The sequence below is a fragment of the Xiphophorus hellerii genome, chromosome 20 (assembly GCF_003331165.1).
Source record: "Xiphophorus hellerii strain 12219 chromosome 20, Xiphophorus_hellerii-4.1, whole genome shotgun sequence".
Lineage (NCBI taxonomy): Eukaryota > Metazoa > Chordata > Actinopteri > Cyprinodontiformes > Poeciliidae > Xiphophorus > Xiphophorus hellerii.
Window position 1 is genome coordinate 9,078,379 of NC_045691.1, and position 15,640 is coordinate 9,094,018.

At 34.2% G+C, this 15,640-nt stretch overlaps 1 protein-coding gene across 1 annotated transcript in view; it reads left to right on the forward strand.

Moving 5' to 3' along the window:
• LOC116710117 (dedicator of cytokinesis protein 3-like) overlaps positions 1-15,640 on the forward strand; it is a 152,750-nt gene that overhangs the window by 67,463 nt on the left and 69,647 nt on the right. Inside the window, 2 exon segments of the mRNA XM_032548946.1 lie at positions 2,433-2,473; positions 9,183-9,238. Of these exon segments, the coding sequence (XP_032404837.1) occupies positions 2,433-2,473; positions 9,183-9,238 (97 nt within the window).

Consider the following 15,640-nt stretch of genomic DNA (forward strand, 5'->3'; position numbering starts at 1 on the left):
CATGTTACAAATCTTTCTAACTTTTGAGTTTTGCCTTCTTGTTTAATATTTTAAAGTACATAGTTGGTATTCTAATAAGCTCAAAGATGTAAAATGCATAATTCTGAGATAAATAATTGTCTCTTTTTCCTTACTGTGACTAAGAGTAATCACTCACCTTCAAAATTTTCAATAGCTGCAGACACAATCATTTTCATTTCCACTTGAATGGAGACAAATGATGCCTCTTCTGCCTGAGAGGATGTCTGTCTGTGGGCTCTTCCTTGAAATACTAACTCCCAGGATATGAGTAATTTTCAGCTGTCAAGGTTTTATTTCAACTTGAGTCCACTTTGATGACAGCTTCGTACTCTGCTGAGGCATCTGATGGATGTTCCTCCTTGTGGAAAGACTGGTGTACGCTCAGACTTGCTGGAGAAGGAGGTCCATCAGCGATGAGAACTTGAAACCGACCCAGTTTTGCCTGTCACTAATCTGATTCTTACTCTAGCCTGCAAACAGCTAGGCTGAGCTGTGAAAGATCCCGACTCAATACTTTAGTGTCTGTAGGCGGAGTGACTCATAACTGAGAAATATAACTTAAGGTGTCTCATGGTAGTAGTTTTCTGTTAACAAGTACTATGTTTTTTTCTGTCCAATTGCAGTACAGAAAAACCCAAAAGTGATGCACATTTTTCACTCAGTAAATATTTATGATGGAAGACCATCATAAATATTTATAAACTTCATGTAAATTCTCCTCATTTACCAATATATCCAGTTTTAGTTTCCCAAGACTCTTGAAAATTCCTATTCTGGTTTAACCTAGTACATGGTACAAAGCCTTGCAAAAGTATTTTTATTTGTGGTTTTCCACATTTTGTCACATTATACCCATAAAACAGTAATTTTATGTGATAGACCAACACCATGTTGTACATAATTCTGAAGAATCATACATTATTTATTGTTTTTCCCATTTCTACACCTGAGTATGAGCTCCACCTATAGATCTATAGCCTGAGCTACATATTTTGGGACCAATCAAACTAATGCAGAATAAACTCTTCTATTGCTTCAATACATCTGCAAGTCTTTTTTGGCATGTCTCTCCAGTTTTTTGTGTCTTGAAACAGTCAGGATGAATGAGAAGCATAATCAAACATCAGTTCTTAAAGTTAGTTCTTGACTTCTCAAGGAAGCTGGTTATATTAGATCTAATTTGAGGATATCTGACAAAGGAGGTCTGGAGATGAAATGCATGATGCACAATTCAGATTATTTCCAAAGTGAAAGTCATTGTATATGCTTTTATAAAAAAAATATAGTAAAGCAGTTTGGATAAGAAATCAAGTAAGTGGCATTAATTAAGAATCTGTCTTGTAAAATACTAAAGAAATACCGTTTACAGTTTTGTTATACATGTTTGACAGATTTAGTTTTGTCCATTCATTTTTGCATATTGGTCCTCATGAAGATAGAGAATCTAGTAACGTATACCACACAAGGTAAAGAGCAATGGACTGAATCTGTCTCCAGCTCTGGGGCTTCATGTCCATCAGTGTCTGTACATAGAGCTCATAGCGTCCAGTGTAAACTCACATCAACTAGGTCGTCAACTTTTCACTCCAATCTTTTCAAACATGCACACACCTGAGGTCAGTGACTCAAGTTTTCTTTCTACAACTTTTTATTTCATCATATAATGTAAAACTGATGGTTCCTCTTTTAGACCCCAGGATACCAAATCAATGCTAATCATGCATTTTGCCTACAGAAAAAAAAATCCTACATACATTACTCATATTGATTTGATGTCAGTCTAATGCTTAAAGGGGTTCTTTGAAAGAAAATAATATTCAAATTTATTTATTTGAGATATATGTCTTTATTTTTGTGATATAGAATATTTCTTGCTTCATACATTTCAGTTAACTCTTAGCACTTAAAGTCTTGGCATAAAAATGATGTTACATATCAAACATGCTATTTTTACCAAAATATCTGCTTATTGTGAATTGTGCGAATTGTGAATATGGACTGAGTCTTTAAATGGTCTTTCAGAAAAACAAGTATCATTTTGCAGTTTACTTCAGAGTCATTTTATGCACACATCAGCCTGATCAGTTTTTTTTCTACCATTTTCTTATAATTAAATATAATTTAGTTATAGAAAAACTAAAGGAATTATCTTACTATGAAAAAATTTATGGAATTATCTCACATTCTGGTGAATTTGGTTATTTGTATTTTTTTAATAATGTCTGCCCTAAATAGTGTTTGGTAACTTATTTATTTTCTTTTACCTTCTAATATCACCATGTTTTCTTCAGAGATAAACTCAAGTAACCTTTTCAAAGTTGATTCAATAAAACTTCAACCTGTTGACGCAACCATTTTGCATTCTGTGTTTTTACCCTGCTATTGTCACTAATTACTTTCTTTTCTTCAAGGATGGTACAGAGGATTCTCAACAAGGAAGCCGAACGTCAAGGTAAGACAGACTCTCCTTTTGCTAAAAAACCTTCTTTTATTAAGAAAACATTGTGGTTTTTTTCCTTAACTACAAACTTTTGTTTTTTGTTCTCTGTATTTGTTATGAGAAGGTTGACGAACTTGTCTGAGTACTTTTAAGTTTATAGAGAACTTTAATACATGATGACGCCTCTGTAGCCCAGTGTTCCTTTGCAGACTTTGATCCTCTTGGCAGAAAATGAAAACAATAAAAAATTTTAATTTTGCTCGATGAATAGTGGTTTAATTTGTTTTTCATGAATATTATTGAATACTTATATTGAGTATAAAATTATTTTACTCAAATAACTTTTGAAAATGCAGCAACCATCACTTCAAGATTAGTCTTTCATAAAAATGTGACATTGAAGAAAAAAATAATTTGAAACATTTCATATTTACTATTGGATCTGAATGTTTTATTTGAGCGTTACCCGTTACAAGCTAGGTAACTGGCGTTAACTAGCAGGTAAACTTTAACTTAACAGGTAAACTCATAAAGTAAAAGTCCTCTGTTACAGAAATAACCCAAAGTGGTCAGAAATCAGCACAGTGAGCTTGGCATCTTGCTTTGACAATGCAGGAACATCATTGTAGGTGGGGTAAGCAATGCAGGAATCCCTTCAAAAACAGTTGTACATAGAGGTTAATTAAAGACCTATAACTGCTTTAATATATATTAAACTCTCTTTAGCCATTTAGTAAAACAAGAATTAGGAATATGACACCTTACTGATTGAAAGTCTTAATTCAGCTGCAGTAACATGGGCTGCATGCTCTGCAGTTAATTACAGCAAGGGCAATGAGAATCAATTAAGCAAGGATCATAGGTGAAAAAATGTTTAAGCTTATGTTTTTTCATGCTAATCAAACATCAGAAATTCTGAACATTGCAGTAGAGAAAACTCTTCAGCATTAATGGGTCATTATAGCATTAACATAGCAACTATAATTTATATTTATTCCAAGAGCATCTGAAGCCTTAAAGAATCTAAAGACAAAAACAAACATTTGTAAAGTATTTTGCCGATTGTCTAAATTAAGGTGGGAAAAATACTAAATATCAACACAAATATAATACATAGAAACATAATATTCTTTATGATAAATTAAATAAGTCATTGAACTAAGTCATCATCTGTAATGAGGGAAAAACTCTTGCTTATAAAATCCTCCTAGCAGAGAAAGAGGAGGAAGATAAACTAAAATTAAACCACAACTCTTTCTGAACTTCATTTGCAGCTTCACTGAGTGAACATTTCATGTGATTTTAGTCTGTTATGGAAATGTGTCAGATATGAGGTGTGTCTGAACAGCCACATGCAGAACAGATGAGGGTAATGCACATTCGCAGTTCTGTTTCTCATGATGCATCATTACTGACCTCTGGCCTTCTGAAACACATGAGATCAGCATCAGTATCAGTATCCTGGTCTCGACTTCTTTAACACTACATTATGTAAGACAGTATATGATGACAGTCACAGATCAATTCAGATAGAAAGTCATTTTGGCTTAGAAGGTTTTATGATTGAGAAATTGAGAATTAATTGCCCTCACCAGACATACAGCAGCACTAATGTGAGATTTGCAGCTTCAAAAATCTGCATCGGCAGTTAGCTGGAACTGTACTAATGTGGTATAAAACAAAGTAATGTGGCCTATTACTGAAGAATATAGTTTGCTTTTATTCAATGACTCAATTACAATATTCATGTAATTGAATATTATTATTCATGTAATATTAAATTACATGAATGTAATTTGACTTTCATGGAACATGTTTGTGTGGCACTTTTTTATCTGCGTGGATGAAGACATCCACGCAGATAAAATTATTGAGTTATTCTCAACTTGTGTTGAGTTTAATAAATTCAGAGAGAGGGACCTCATGATTAGCTTGTATCTTCTATGACAGGCCTCATCAAAACTATTCGCATATAGATGCAAACAGTACAGACATACACTGTCAGTACAATTGATGAATATATATTCAAGAGTGGAAGACGACCTCTATTGGACTGGAGATTTCACAGACTAGCGATGTCCTTGCACTGACTTAGAAGATGATTGGGAAGGCTGCTACAATCCTAGCAAGAATTTAAAAGGAGCATAACAGGAAGCACTCGGTTTGTTTTTAATGTACAGGTTTATTTCACGCTCCAGAAACAACATCTGGAGAAATGCGGCTGTGAGAGAGAAACATAAATACTGGCCAAGAAGCTTGCAGGTCTTATTCCTCTGTTGTGATGAGCTTCAACGTGACATGATCCCAATTTGGATACATTTATTTCAACAAAACATCCTTTCTATGTATGTTTTGTGCATTACAATGCTTCCTTACATGCAAAAATATGCATGCTACATTATGCATTCTTATGCTTTCATCCTGTTGTTGTACGGTGTGATTGTGTGCCTTAATGCGATTGAGTTTGTCTGTTTTGTTACCCCTTTTCCTCAGCATAAAGGCATCAGCTCAATCCTGTTAGTTCCATCTTAATCACCTGGTTTCTTTACAATGGGTGTGCTAGTTAAAACGAATCGCTGTGTCTCCCTGAAGAAATGCCTTCTTATTCTGAGTCATCCCTAATCCTCTGCACTGCAGAGAACTTTCCATGTTGAGTTTCATCAGTGTTTGGATTAGCCTCAGCATTGAGGCCATAGAAAGGGAAGCCTTCTTTAAGATTTATTTTACAACTTTACACATATATATTAAAGGATATATAATAATTTGAATTAAACATTGTGTACTTAAAAAGAACTTAAACTTAAAAAATTATTTTTTGTTTCTGTATTTTTTTTTTGTTGAGTTTCTGGACACTCTTGCTCCATCAAACCCTGGGTTAACTGGAGCTTACAAAGCCAATGTAATGCTAGAACCATTTAACAAAACACACATATATCTGTCAAATTTAGCTACATATAATCCTGTGCAAATTTATCTCTCTTTTCTTTGTTGTTCTCTATGTGTTTCCAATTAGTTTTGTTTTAACTAAAGCTTAGAACTGGTGGTTGTGATGTAATATCAAAGTTATTTTGTCATCCAAAAGTGCCATGCTAAATTACATCCCAGATTTTATTCTGATGCTGCATGAAGCTGTAGAGGGGAAGCTACACAATTCTCTCTTGAAACAATGAGCAGAGTTGGAAAGAACAGAAGAGCGCATAATGGAAGAGAATGAAGGGATATGTCACGATTAGTGGAGATTGCCTCCTCTGGGACAAAAGAGGGACAAATCAGGAAGGCAAAAGTATGGGTGAAGCACAGCTGTGGTTGCTTTCAGTTTGTTTTAGAGATGAATGGAGCACAATGAAATGCAGATTATCCCAAACATATCGGCAGGTGTGATGACAATGAAACAATAGAGGGCAATTACTGTGCTGAACCGTTAAAGAGGGGAGCAGATCTGTTTAATCAAATAAAAGGTGATAATAATGATTGTAGGAAAAACTGAGTGAAGCCGGTAAATAATCTGTTTTTAAAGTGAGTAAGAACAGACTGGATTGATCTAAGATCAATCAGGACAAATATTTTACAAACTGAAGAGATTAGATAATGTTGACATTTGGACACAAACATGAGGTAACAGATTTTTTTTTATTTTCAGCTTCGATATGAACATCTGCAGAGTGCTTGATGATTAACTGCTCTACTGACCCCTCATGACATCATAATTGCTTTCAACAAACATTAAAAGCTTACTTTTTATACCAAACAGTCCTAATTCTCTCATGTTCTTCACTTTATGCGTTTTTATATAATTTTAGTCTGGTTTTGATATCCCTTCTCTTACCTGGAAAAGTATTCTCAGTATTTCACTCTCTTCTCACTTATAGGATTAAAATTTCACTCTCTTCTCACTTATAGGATTAAAGAAAATCTATCAGCATGGCCTATACAGTATGAAAAAAGCTCTTTCTGCATATTTTTAAACTCATCCCTGTCTGCTTCCTGGGGACACTGCAGGATGAACATCAATGCTCTTTCAAAAATATATGTTAAAATTCAATTTGAAACACTGATTTCATATTGCAAGAAAGGGGCTTGGAGCTCATGGGTCTTAGCAGCATTGGAACTTTATAGTACAGTAATGTAATCATTACAGTATTTAACTGTTTTCGAAATACTGTAATAATGAAAAATGCAATGATTCTTCAAAAACTATGTAGTTTGACTCAAATTTCGAAGTATTGTTCAAGCAATAGCAGCATCAGTAACAATCAACATACTAAGACTGAACTGCTCATAAATAACGTCATGCCTACGTTTACACTAATGGTAGGTGGAATATTCAAATGTGTAATTTCTATGCAATTTAACATATGACTGACAGCAAAAACAAAAGTAATAATTTGTTTGTCAATTTGATATATTCAGCCATTAAGTGTTTTGAAATGTGTAACTCTTTGTCTCTAAATTTGTGTTTCTTTGCTTGCTTTCTTTTTGTAAGACATTTATTATATGATATGTGGGATATTTTAGGCTCAAGATAATGCTTGGCCTCTAAAAGGCACTTAAAACAAGTCAACACAAGGTGACAATAAGGTATTTGCAGCAAAGAGTCCAGAGGGAGACAGGATTATTTGTGGGTGGATGACATTTTCAGCCTGATTTGTCATTTATTTTCTAAGTTTCTCTTTTACTTCCACTGTTCTTCTCTCTCTCTATATATACTTTATTATGATTCTTTTTTACCCTCTCTTGTATTTTTCTCTTTTCATTTTCTCTCTGTATCGGGTTGACCTTTTCTGACTGACTTGGTGTTTTGACACCATCAGCTAAATTAGGAATAGCACAACACGACCTCTCATGCACACATACATACATGACATCTTGTTCTTGTCTCTGCCTAGTTAGCTGTGACAGTAGGTGGTAGTTTACAGGTCACTGCATTCAGAACGCCTTCAGCTCTCAACAGATCTTAGTTAAAGGTCTTGAAGAAACACATGTGTTCATTCTCCTGTTTGTGTGTTTAGGATAAGTTTAGTTCTGTTGTTTCAGTCTTCAAAAAAAAAAGCTGAACAGAGTTGGGCACTTGTGTTTTTATTGTATGAATAAAAAGTCAAAAGACAGGTATACAGACAGGCAGAAGTAATTTGACACACAAGCAAGAAATCACATTGTTTATAAGAGAAAAGATGCTGCTGAAATGTTATTCAGTGTTGTTATGCTTGATGATAATGTGTCACTGTCCCTCCAAACTGCTTAAAAACAAAAACTCCCTCATGTTTATGGTATAAAACAATGTATCTTTCAGTGTGAAACGTGAAGTCTGAAGCCTTTCCTTATAAGATGTCAGCTTCTCCTACTGCAGCCAGTTTTCCCCCTGCAGTCACAATCATCCTTTATGAAAGTGATACCCAGTTACTTTTGATATGCTTTTATATTACAAAATTTCTAATTAGTTAAATTATAGTACACCCTTTTTAAAAAAAGGTTATCAGAGAGCAGCAGACTTGAAACTATTTGAATAACACACTGTTTAATGCAACATTATCTTTTTTGGGTTAAACCCGTGAATGGAGGTGGTTACATTATTGGTTTAGATATAGTTTTTCTTGAAAATAACAACTCAGAATTATAAGGGAATGGTTTCTGTTCTAATGCCACTAATATGGGATGCTGGGGGTTCCTGTCAGACTGACTTCATTTGAGCAAATCAGAGAACAATCTCCCAATACCTGGTTTGAGTATTTTATTTATTTTGCATGGATGCTAATTTCAGATTAGTTTTTATTTTGAGTAGGTGTAGCAGCTTGAAATAAGGATATTTTTATTAAAACGGCATTTCCAGAAACTTGATATGATACTTTCTGAATCTGCTATACACACATTGTAATCTGGGTCACTTTCATCACTCCTCATCTGTTCATATCATCATGGATTTTCTCTAAATTTTACAGAAAACTGTCTAAAACATTTATGAAAAACTTCTAATAAATTCAAGGGACCATAAAAAGCCCTGCAGCTCTACTTCAAAAACTTTAAAAAATGCATGAATCTATTTTTCAGCTTAATTTTGCCATGTTCAACTTTTGGGTTGTAATAAAAGACAGTGGAAAATTATTCTCTGCTTTATTTTTAAGTTTAGAGATAAATTAGTTGAACATTTTTTTGTTTAATGGAAATTGTAAACCAGTGCAGTGAAATATTAATGAATCTGTCTATTACTTTGCTTACAAGAGCGCACATTTACATAAAACAAACATCATAAACAAAAACTCCACTTTTATATGTGAGATCAAGATTTAGGAAAATCATGTTTATAGAAAGCAGTGCTGGTATTTTAAAAGAAACTAAACACACGGTCTGTAAGTTTGAAGCTTCTATTTTAACTTTCAGCATCTTTTATGAATAATTTACCAGTGCTTCTCTAAGATGTTCCACGTTGTATAGCCGTGATATACATGGCAGGTTGTCTTTTCTCTGGATGTTTTAAGCTTGTTCTGTCAGCACAACTGGAAGCACTGTGAAAAATCTAGTATAAAAAACTCTGCTGAATATATTTCCTGCAAATCTGTCATATTATTGTAAGATAGAACAATGCCTTGGGCTTGATAAAAATGTGCTGTTTACTATATGTAAATGGGATGGTTATGTTGAATATGACTGTATGCAGCTCTTCAAAAAAAAGCTGATTGTAGTTTAGTTCTAACTTCTACTTATGCAGTGTTTTTCTGTTTCACAGGGAGTTTTTCCTGCCAGCTACATTCACTTGAAGAAAGCCATTGTTACCAACAGGGGGTGAGTTCAGAAATATGGGAGACTGGAACTTGTCTTTAGGTTGTAGCATTTGTGTTGTGTTGCCTCTTTGTGTTCTTTTGACTGATTTTGATAAATATTTTTACTTTTTCAACTACCACTGTGAAGCTTGTTAATTTTTTCAGAAGAAATCTATTGTAATTATTTTTATTTGTTATTCAGAACCAAATGTGCTTTGTACAAAAAAGCGAAAAAGCACACTAGGCAATTTAATACAGATCCCTGGGAAGCTCACTGGCTAATAACTGTAGATTTAGAGAATTTTATTATAGAATACACACTTGGATCTTTAACAGTAAGATTGTAATTACTGAAACACCTGTGATAAATTGACTGAAAGTAGATGATCATATCTAAGATAATCCTAAATCTGAATCAAGTCCTCTTTCCTAGGAATTTTGTAAAGTAACTGAAAACATCTCAAGATTTTCAGAGTCAAAGTTCATCAGAGAACACCATAGTTTAGTTGAACTATAAAACAGACATTGTCAAAGTTATAGATAGAGGAATCAGTTTATCCCCAAAGTCCTAATTATAAAGCTGCTTTTTAACTGGAACAAAAATGTTCATGGAGTTTATGAACTGCTGAATTTGTTTTGCAATGTTTGAGCCTAACGTCAGTATCATCATGTAGCTGTAAACTAATCCATCTGGTTGTTCACTGTGGTCTCTGTCTCCTAAAGTTCTTATAACTTTGAAAAATTATTTTTAAATTAAATTATCTTTAGAATGTATTTTAGTTTTGAACATTTTATTAATACTAAAAATTAATTGACTGTGACTCACAAGTAGTTTAATCAGAAACTTGAGCTAAATAAAGAAGCAGGGTAGAAAGCATAGCTCTTGTCAATAAAAATTTTAATAAATTAAACTGGCTATAATAATTAGACTTCTGCAAATCAAAAGCTGGCCTTCAAACCTACTGTTTAATAAAAATCTAGCCCTTGAATGTCTTGTTTATAACCCCCTCACTGAACATTTTTACCACAATAATACTGATAAAGGTTGGCCTAATTATTCAGTCTGCTAATAAAATGTGGATGTTACTCTGTCTTAGTTCCTTTTTCTCTCCACATGATTCAGCCTTACACCATGGTAAGATCAGAGCACAGAAGGAAACAACCTCATTAAATTTCTTGTTAGCATCAAATACTTTTGTTTTTCGATGTTTTAGTCAGACACCCCCTGTTTCCTTTTCCATAGTGGATAATTTTAGCAAACAAAGTACAAAACACTTTTGCACCAAACTGAATAATAACATCTTTAACTCACAGCAGCACTGATGTGATTATGCAAAAAAATGCGGAACTAACTCACTTGTGTCTACAGTGTACGTGTTGTTCTGTAAGACATTTAAAATGTTATTCAGTATTTTTTTTTCTTACAATGGGTTGCTTAAAGACCCTTTTCCTGAATAGAACAAAACACTTTTTTAATGGTAAATGTGGCATGTTTGAATACATTTGCATAATGACTGCAAAAGCTTGTTTAAGAGAAAAAAAGTCCTATTAGCCAGTGGTAAAATCAATGCCAATTTACATGATATCGTTTTTTACATAATTAAAGACAGATAGCAAATTAAGTGGAAATAAGGAATCCTTTGCTTCCTCTTTCAAACTAACCTCCAGAGTAAATAAGTGCTGAAGAATACTGAGAGTTACAGAGTACTTTCTAAATTTTAGAAGCTGGGAATGTAGCCTATCCACCAAATATGAGCATTTTTAGTGAAAAGTACTTCATAATTGGCTGTCCCCGTGGTATTTCTTTTTGTTTAAATTTACACTATGTAATCTTGGCTTGGTCTCTATAGTTCCATTATATGAAAATTATTTCCTAACGGTCGTCTCTGAGGACCTTCGTGTCCTCTGAATTCATCTCGAGGAGAAAAACTGATTAGACAACAGCCACATTCATTCGGATGCTGCTTTCACACTTTAGCTGGGAGCAGCTAACATTCAGTGATAGGAGTGGGGGAAATAATTAGAAATAATAAAAAAAGACCTTCCAGCATATGAAAGTGAAGACAACTGAGGTGTATGAGAAATGGATATTCAACAACCACATAAATTGTTCCACTTTATAATTACTTTAGAGGCAGGTTTCATTATGAGTATCTTTTTACAGACATTGTAAGATTGTTTTAAAAAAGCATAATACACATTGGAGGTGTATTAAGTAGTGCAATACACCTCAAATGCAGCTTTGTAAAGATTAGTAATGCCAAATATAAATTGATTACTGATTACTCCTTGAAATCAGAAATAAGTCTGAGGCAGCAGACAACTGCCTGCTGCCTCAACATAAAAATGATAACCAAGGTGAGCCAACCGTGTTAAAGGGCAACGTTTCCTCTACTGCATCCGACCAACTTCTTCAACTCTCCCCACTGTTTGGGTGGAGGGAGACCTCCTGCGTTTCAGTCGCAGCTCTCTGCTTCACACTACCTGTTGGACTTGCCCTGTCAGTTTGACTGTGTCATGCTGCAACTCCAAATGTTTTATAAAATTTGTTGTTGTATTTTCAAAGCTAGGTTGATGGGTCGGAAGATTAGTGTAGTACTAAAAGATTTTATGCAGTTGTTATTGATTTAATTCTACAAGAGTTAAAGGAAATACAATTGGGTGCTGTGGTGGTGCAGGGGCAAAGCACGACCCACATATTGAGGACTTAGTCCCAGTGGGGGTGATCGCAGGTTCGATTCCCAGCTTGGTGTCATTTGCCTCATGTCTTCTCCCTCTCTCATTACCCTCTTTCCTGTCGAACTACTTTCAAATTAAGGCCACTAGAATCAGCAAAATCTTAAAAAAAATAAATAAAAAATACAATTGACAAAAAAGGTTTACAATATTTGATTTGTGTTAGTTGATATAAGCCTAAAAACTATATAAGTACAGTAAGAAAATTGTTGAAAAGTTAATCATGTTGTACTCATGTACAGTAGAAACCAGATATCAGCATACACTGAATAAAAATACATAAACACATTTTTTCTCACTGTCTGAAGTTAAATCAGACCAAACCTTTAGCTTAGTTAGTACCAAAATAATTTCTACAACATACAATTAATCCTATTTTGTACTTATTTCGAAGTTTACAAAATGACACTTTCTCTATGAATCAGGCTACAGTCCTTACTGTCTTTTAGAGGAACATCATCAAAGAATATGGCTTACATAAATACTACATTGGTACATGAACCCTATTAAAATACTCATATGCTAACCATTTTTTTCTGTTAACATAAAAAGTAAAAAATCTAATAAAACCATATAGAGCAGATGCTATCTGAGCTGAATCTGGAATATAAGTTGAATCTTGCTCTGACCATTCTCACAACATGAGTAATGTTGTGTAAACGGCCATATGGGGAGGAAGTTTTAGTTTGAAGGGTCAGGTGAAGGCCAGTGGATAAATGTTACACTAGTTTTTATTGGAGACAATCTGTGTAATAAAATAGAAGCTGTTCTTAAAAATGGCCTGGAGGACATTTTGAATCTGGAGAACAGTATTTGGACAGAAGGAGCTTTCACTTCTGCTGTTATAGCTGGAGGTGGGATTCAGAGTGTGCTTGACCACAGCAGCAGGAAAATGTGAAGTGTTGTATTTGAAAGGCTTACAGTTACTTACAGTGCAAATCAAATTTAGATCTCCAGATTTTTTTTGCCTCATGCTCTATATCGACCATAAAGAAAGATGAATGAGTCTAAATTTGAGGAAAATGTTGATAAATTATATTTATGTCTGTGATTTAATTCTCCAAAAAGCACCTCGATGATGTATCCATCCATAAATTTGCCCACTAATCTTTGCAGAGGGGCTGATGACTAAATATAGTTGTCACTGGATGAGAGGTGGGGTACAGCCTTGTCAGGTCTCCAGTCCATCATACTGCAACACAGAGACACACAGGACAAACAAAACACACATACTCACACCCAATGGCAATTTACAAAGATCAGTAACCTTACAGCAGTGTTTTTAGACTGTGGGAGGAAGTCAGTGAGAACATAAAAAACTCCAGGCCAGGATTCAAACCCAGAACCTTCTTTTTGCAACACAACAGTGCTACCTACTACACCACTGTGCAGTCAAGATAAATCATGAATATCATCTTGGAATGTATAAATAAAACAAAGTCATTATGAGATGCATTTAGTGTTTATAAACGTAAAAGATTGATCAATGACTGGATAAGTGAAGGAACACATGGGGGTTATTAAGGGTCAAAGGGTTGAATGCTTTTAATGTTGGAAGAGCAGCTGTGTGTTTTAAACATTTTTAGGCAAATAAAGGAAAATAGCCAACAGCACTTCTAATCTCTAAAAAAGTTGAAGAAGAGATACAGAAAGTAAATATGAGATTGCTAAATATTTGGATTGGAGATAACAGAAGGGCAACATGTAAGAAGAGCCAGCTGGGACAAAGATGGCTTGAGACTACCGGAGGACGGAAATTGTGGATCAGAAGTGAGATGTGCAACGATGCTTGATCAGAGGGAATTCGAACGCACATTTCCAGAAAAAAAGAGAATAAAAATAAACCAGAATCAAGAAGTCAAAGGCAAAAAGTAAAAATAAAATCTAAAGTAATTATTGGATAAGAGTGTTGCAAGGAGAAAATGGAAGATGAAATGGGAATAGGAAGAAGAGAGAGCATACAAAACTTGAGCTAACTGAAATGGGGCTAACAGGGGTATTATGGTCTGTTTAGAGGTGGCTAGGCCACAGCATGAGGGTGATCCATCCTTATCAGACCTAATTCAGCCACAAAACAGTGTTGTATCGTTTTTTACAATGATTTATTTACAAGATGCTATTTTTCTTGTTAAATTTTACACTTCAAAAGAGCTGGGTGTGACTTCAGGGTGAATGCTAAAAAAACAAATAAAGAAAAACAATCTTAAATAATAACTGTACTTATTTAAAATGAATAAACCAAATGACGATAACTTGCCTCTCCAAATTTTATACAACACTGAAGGTGTTTAAAGAGATGCTTCAGGGATAAAGGTGTTGATCTGCAACAGATTCATCGTACATGCCGTCAATACAACAGAAAGAAAGATATTAGGCTAAAAAGGTGAAGTTAAAACTAAAGAACCTTAAACAAGAGCAACATGAAGTGAATGAGGGAAAAGGGAAATGAAGGAAAAATATAAGGAATAGAAGAGGAGAAAAAACCCTGAAACACAATTGATGTGGGTGAACTCAGCAGGCAGTTATCATCTGCTGCTCTGCTGGGAGATCAGCAAATCTGGTACATTGCTCCTATTAATTTATCAGTTATGAAACAGAAGAAGAGTGAGCTGGCTGAGAAATGGGAATACATGGTGAAAAAGAATGAGAATGCAAGAGAAAAATCATGGCATCCATGGCAGGGTAAATAAATAGTAGGGTGCATTATTATTTCTGACTTCCAGCCTGAAACTGTGAGTCAGCTTTCAGTTTTAACCAACAATCTCACCCTCTGGGCAGCCATCCTTTTCAAAGAAGAAAGGAAAATAAAAACATAAAATAAAATATAAAATGTGAATCATTTTGTTATGTTCAGAGGTGAAGCAAGATTTTTTCTTTTTCTGATTATTTATTTTACTTAAGCTTTTACTGTTTAAGTTCCTTAAAGGTTATTTAGAAAAAAATATTCCTCATCACAGTATTTCATGTCAATATTTCTTCAAGCTTTCTGAAGGTCTTAATCTTCCACCCAGACCTTTTAAGTGCAGTAGCTCAATAAATTTTTCTTGTTTTTATTAAGACACAAAAATTCCACAAAAACCTTGGACGGTCACCTGTTGAACGAGGCATCTCTCTGGTTCTTTGTCCAATGTTTCCATCACAAAAACAACACTTCACATTTCTTCCTCTGGTTTAAATATATTTTTTATGGTTGAAACATTTTCTTTTTTCACCCACCAGTCCACCTGAATCACTAGAAGCAAATTAATATACAATATAGTTGGTTTAAAATTTGTGCTTGAGACTGTGTACAATAAACTTACAAAATTTTTCAGTACATTTTTATTTACCATTTTGTTTAATATACTGTTATTATTTGTTGAGACCTGTTCATAACTCTGTGACTCTTCCCCTTTCAAGCTTATTTCCGTGAACTCTGTCCTATCTGCTCTTTGGTAAAGTGTCCTTCACTTCAACTCCAGTTCTACATTTTTTGGAATAATTATCCTGGCTCATTTGCATTACATCATCTTCATCCTACCTTTCCACTGCTGATATTTTAGTTAAACCCTGAATGATAACAATAATCATCTTTTGATACCATCTGGATAGTCTAAGTGCAGAATATGTAATCACATTTCTGTGCTCTTTTGGTTCCCTCAACTTTCACTTTAAATTAAGGTAAAAATAATTTATTATGATACAATAA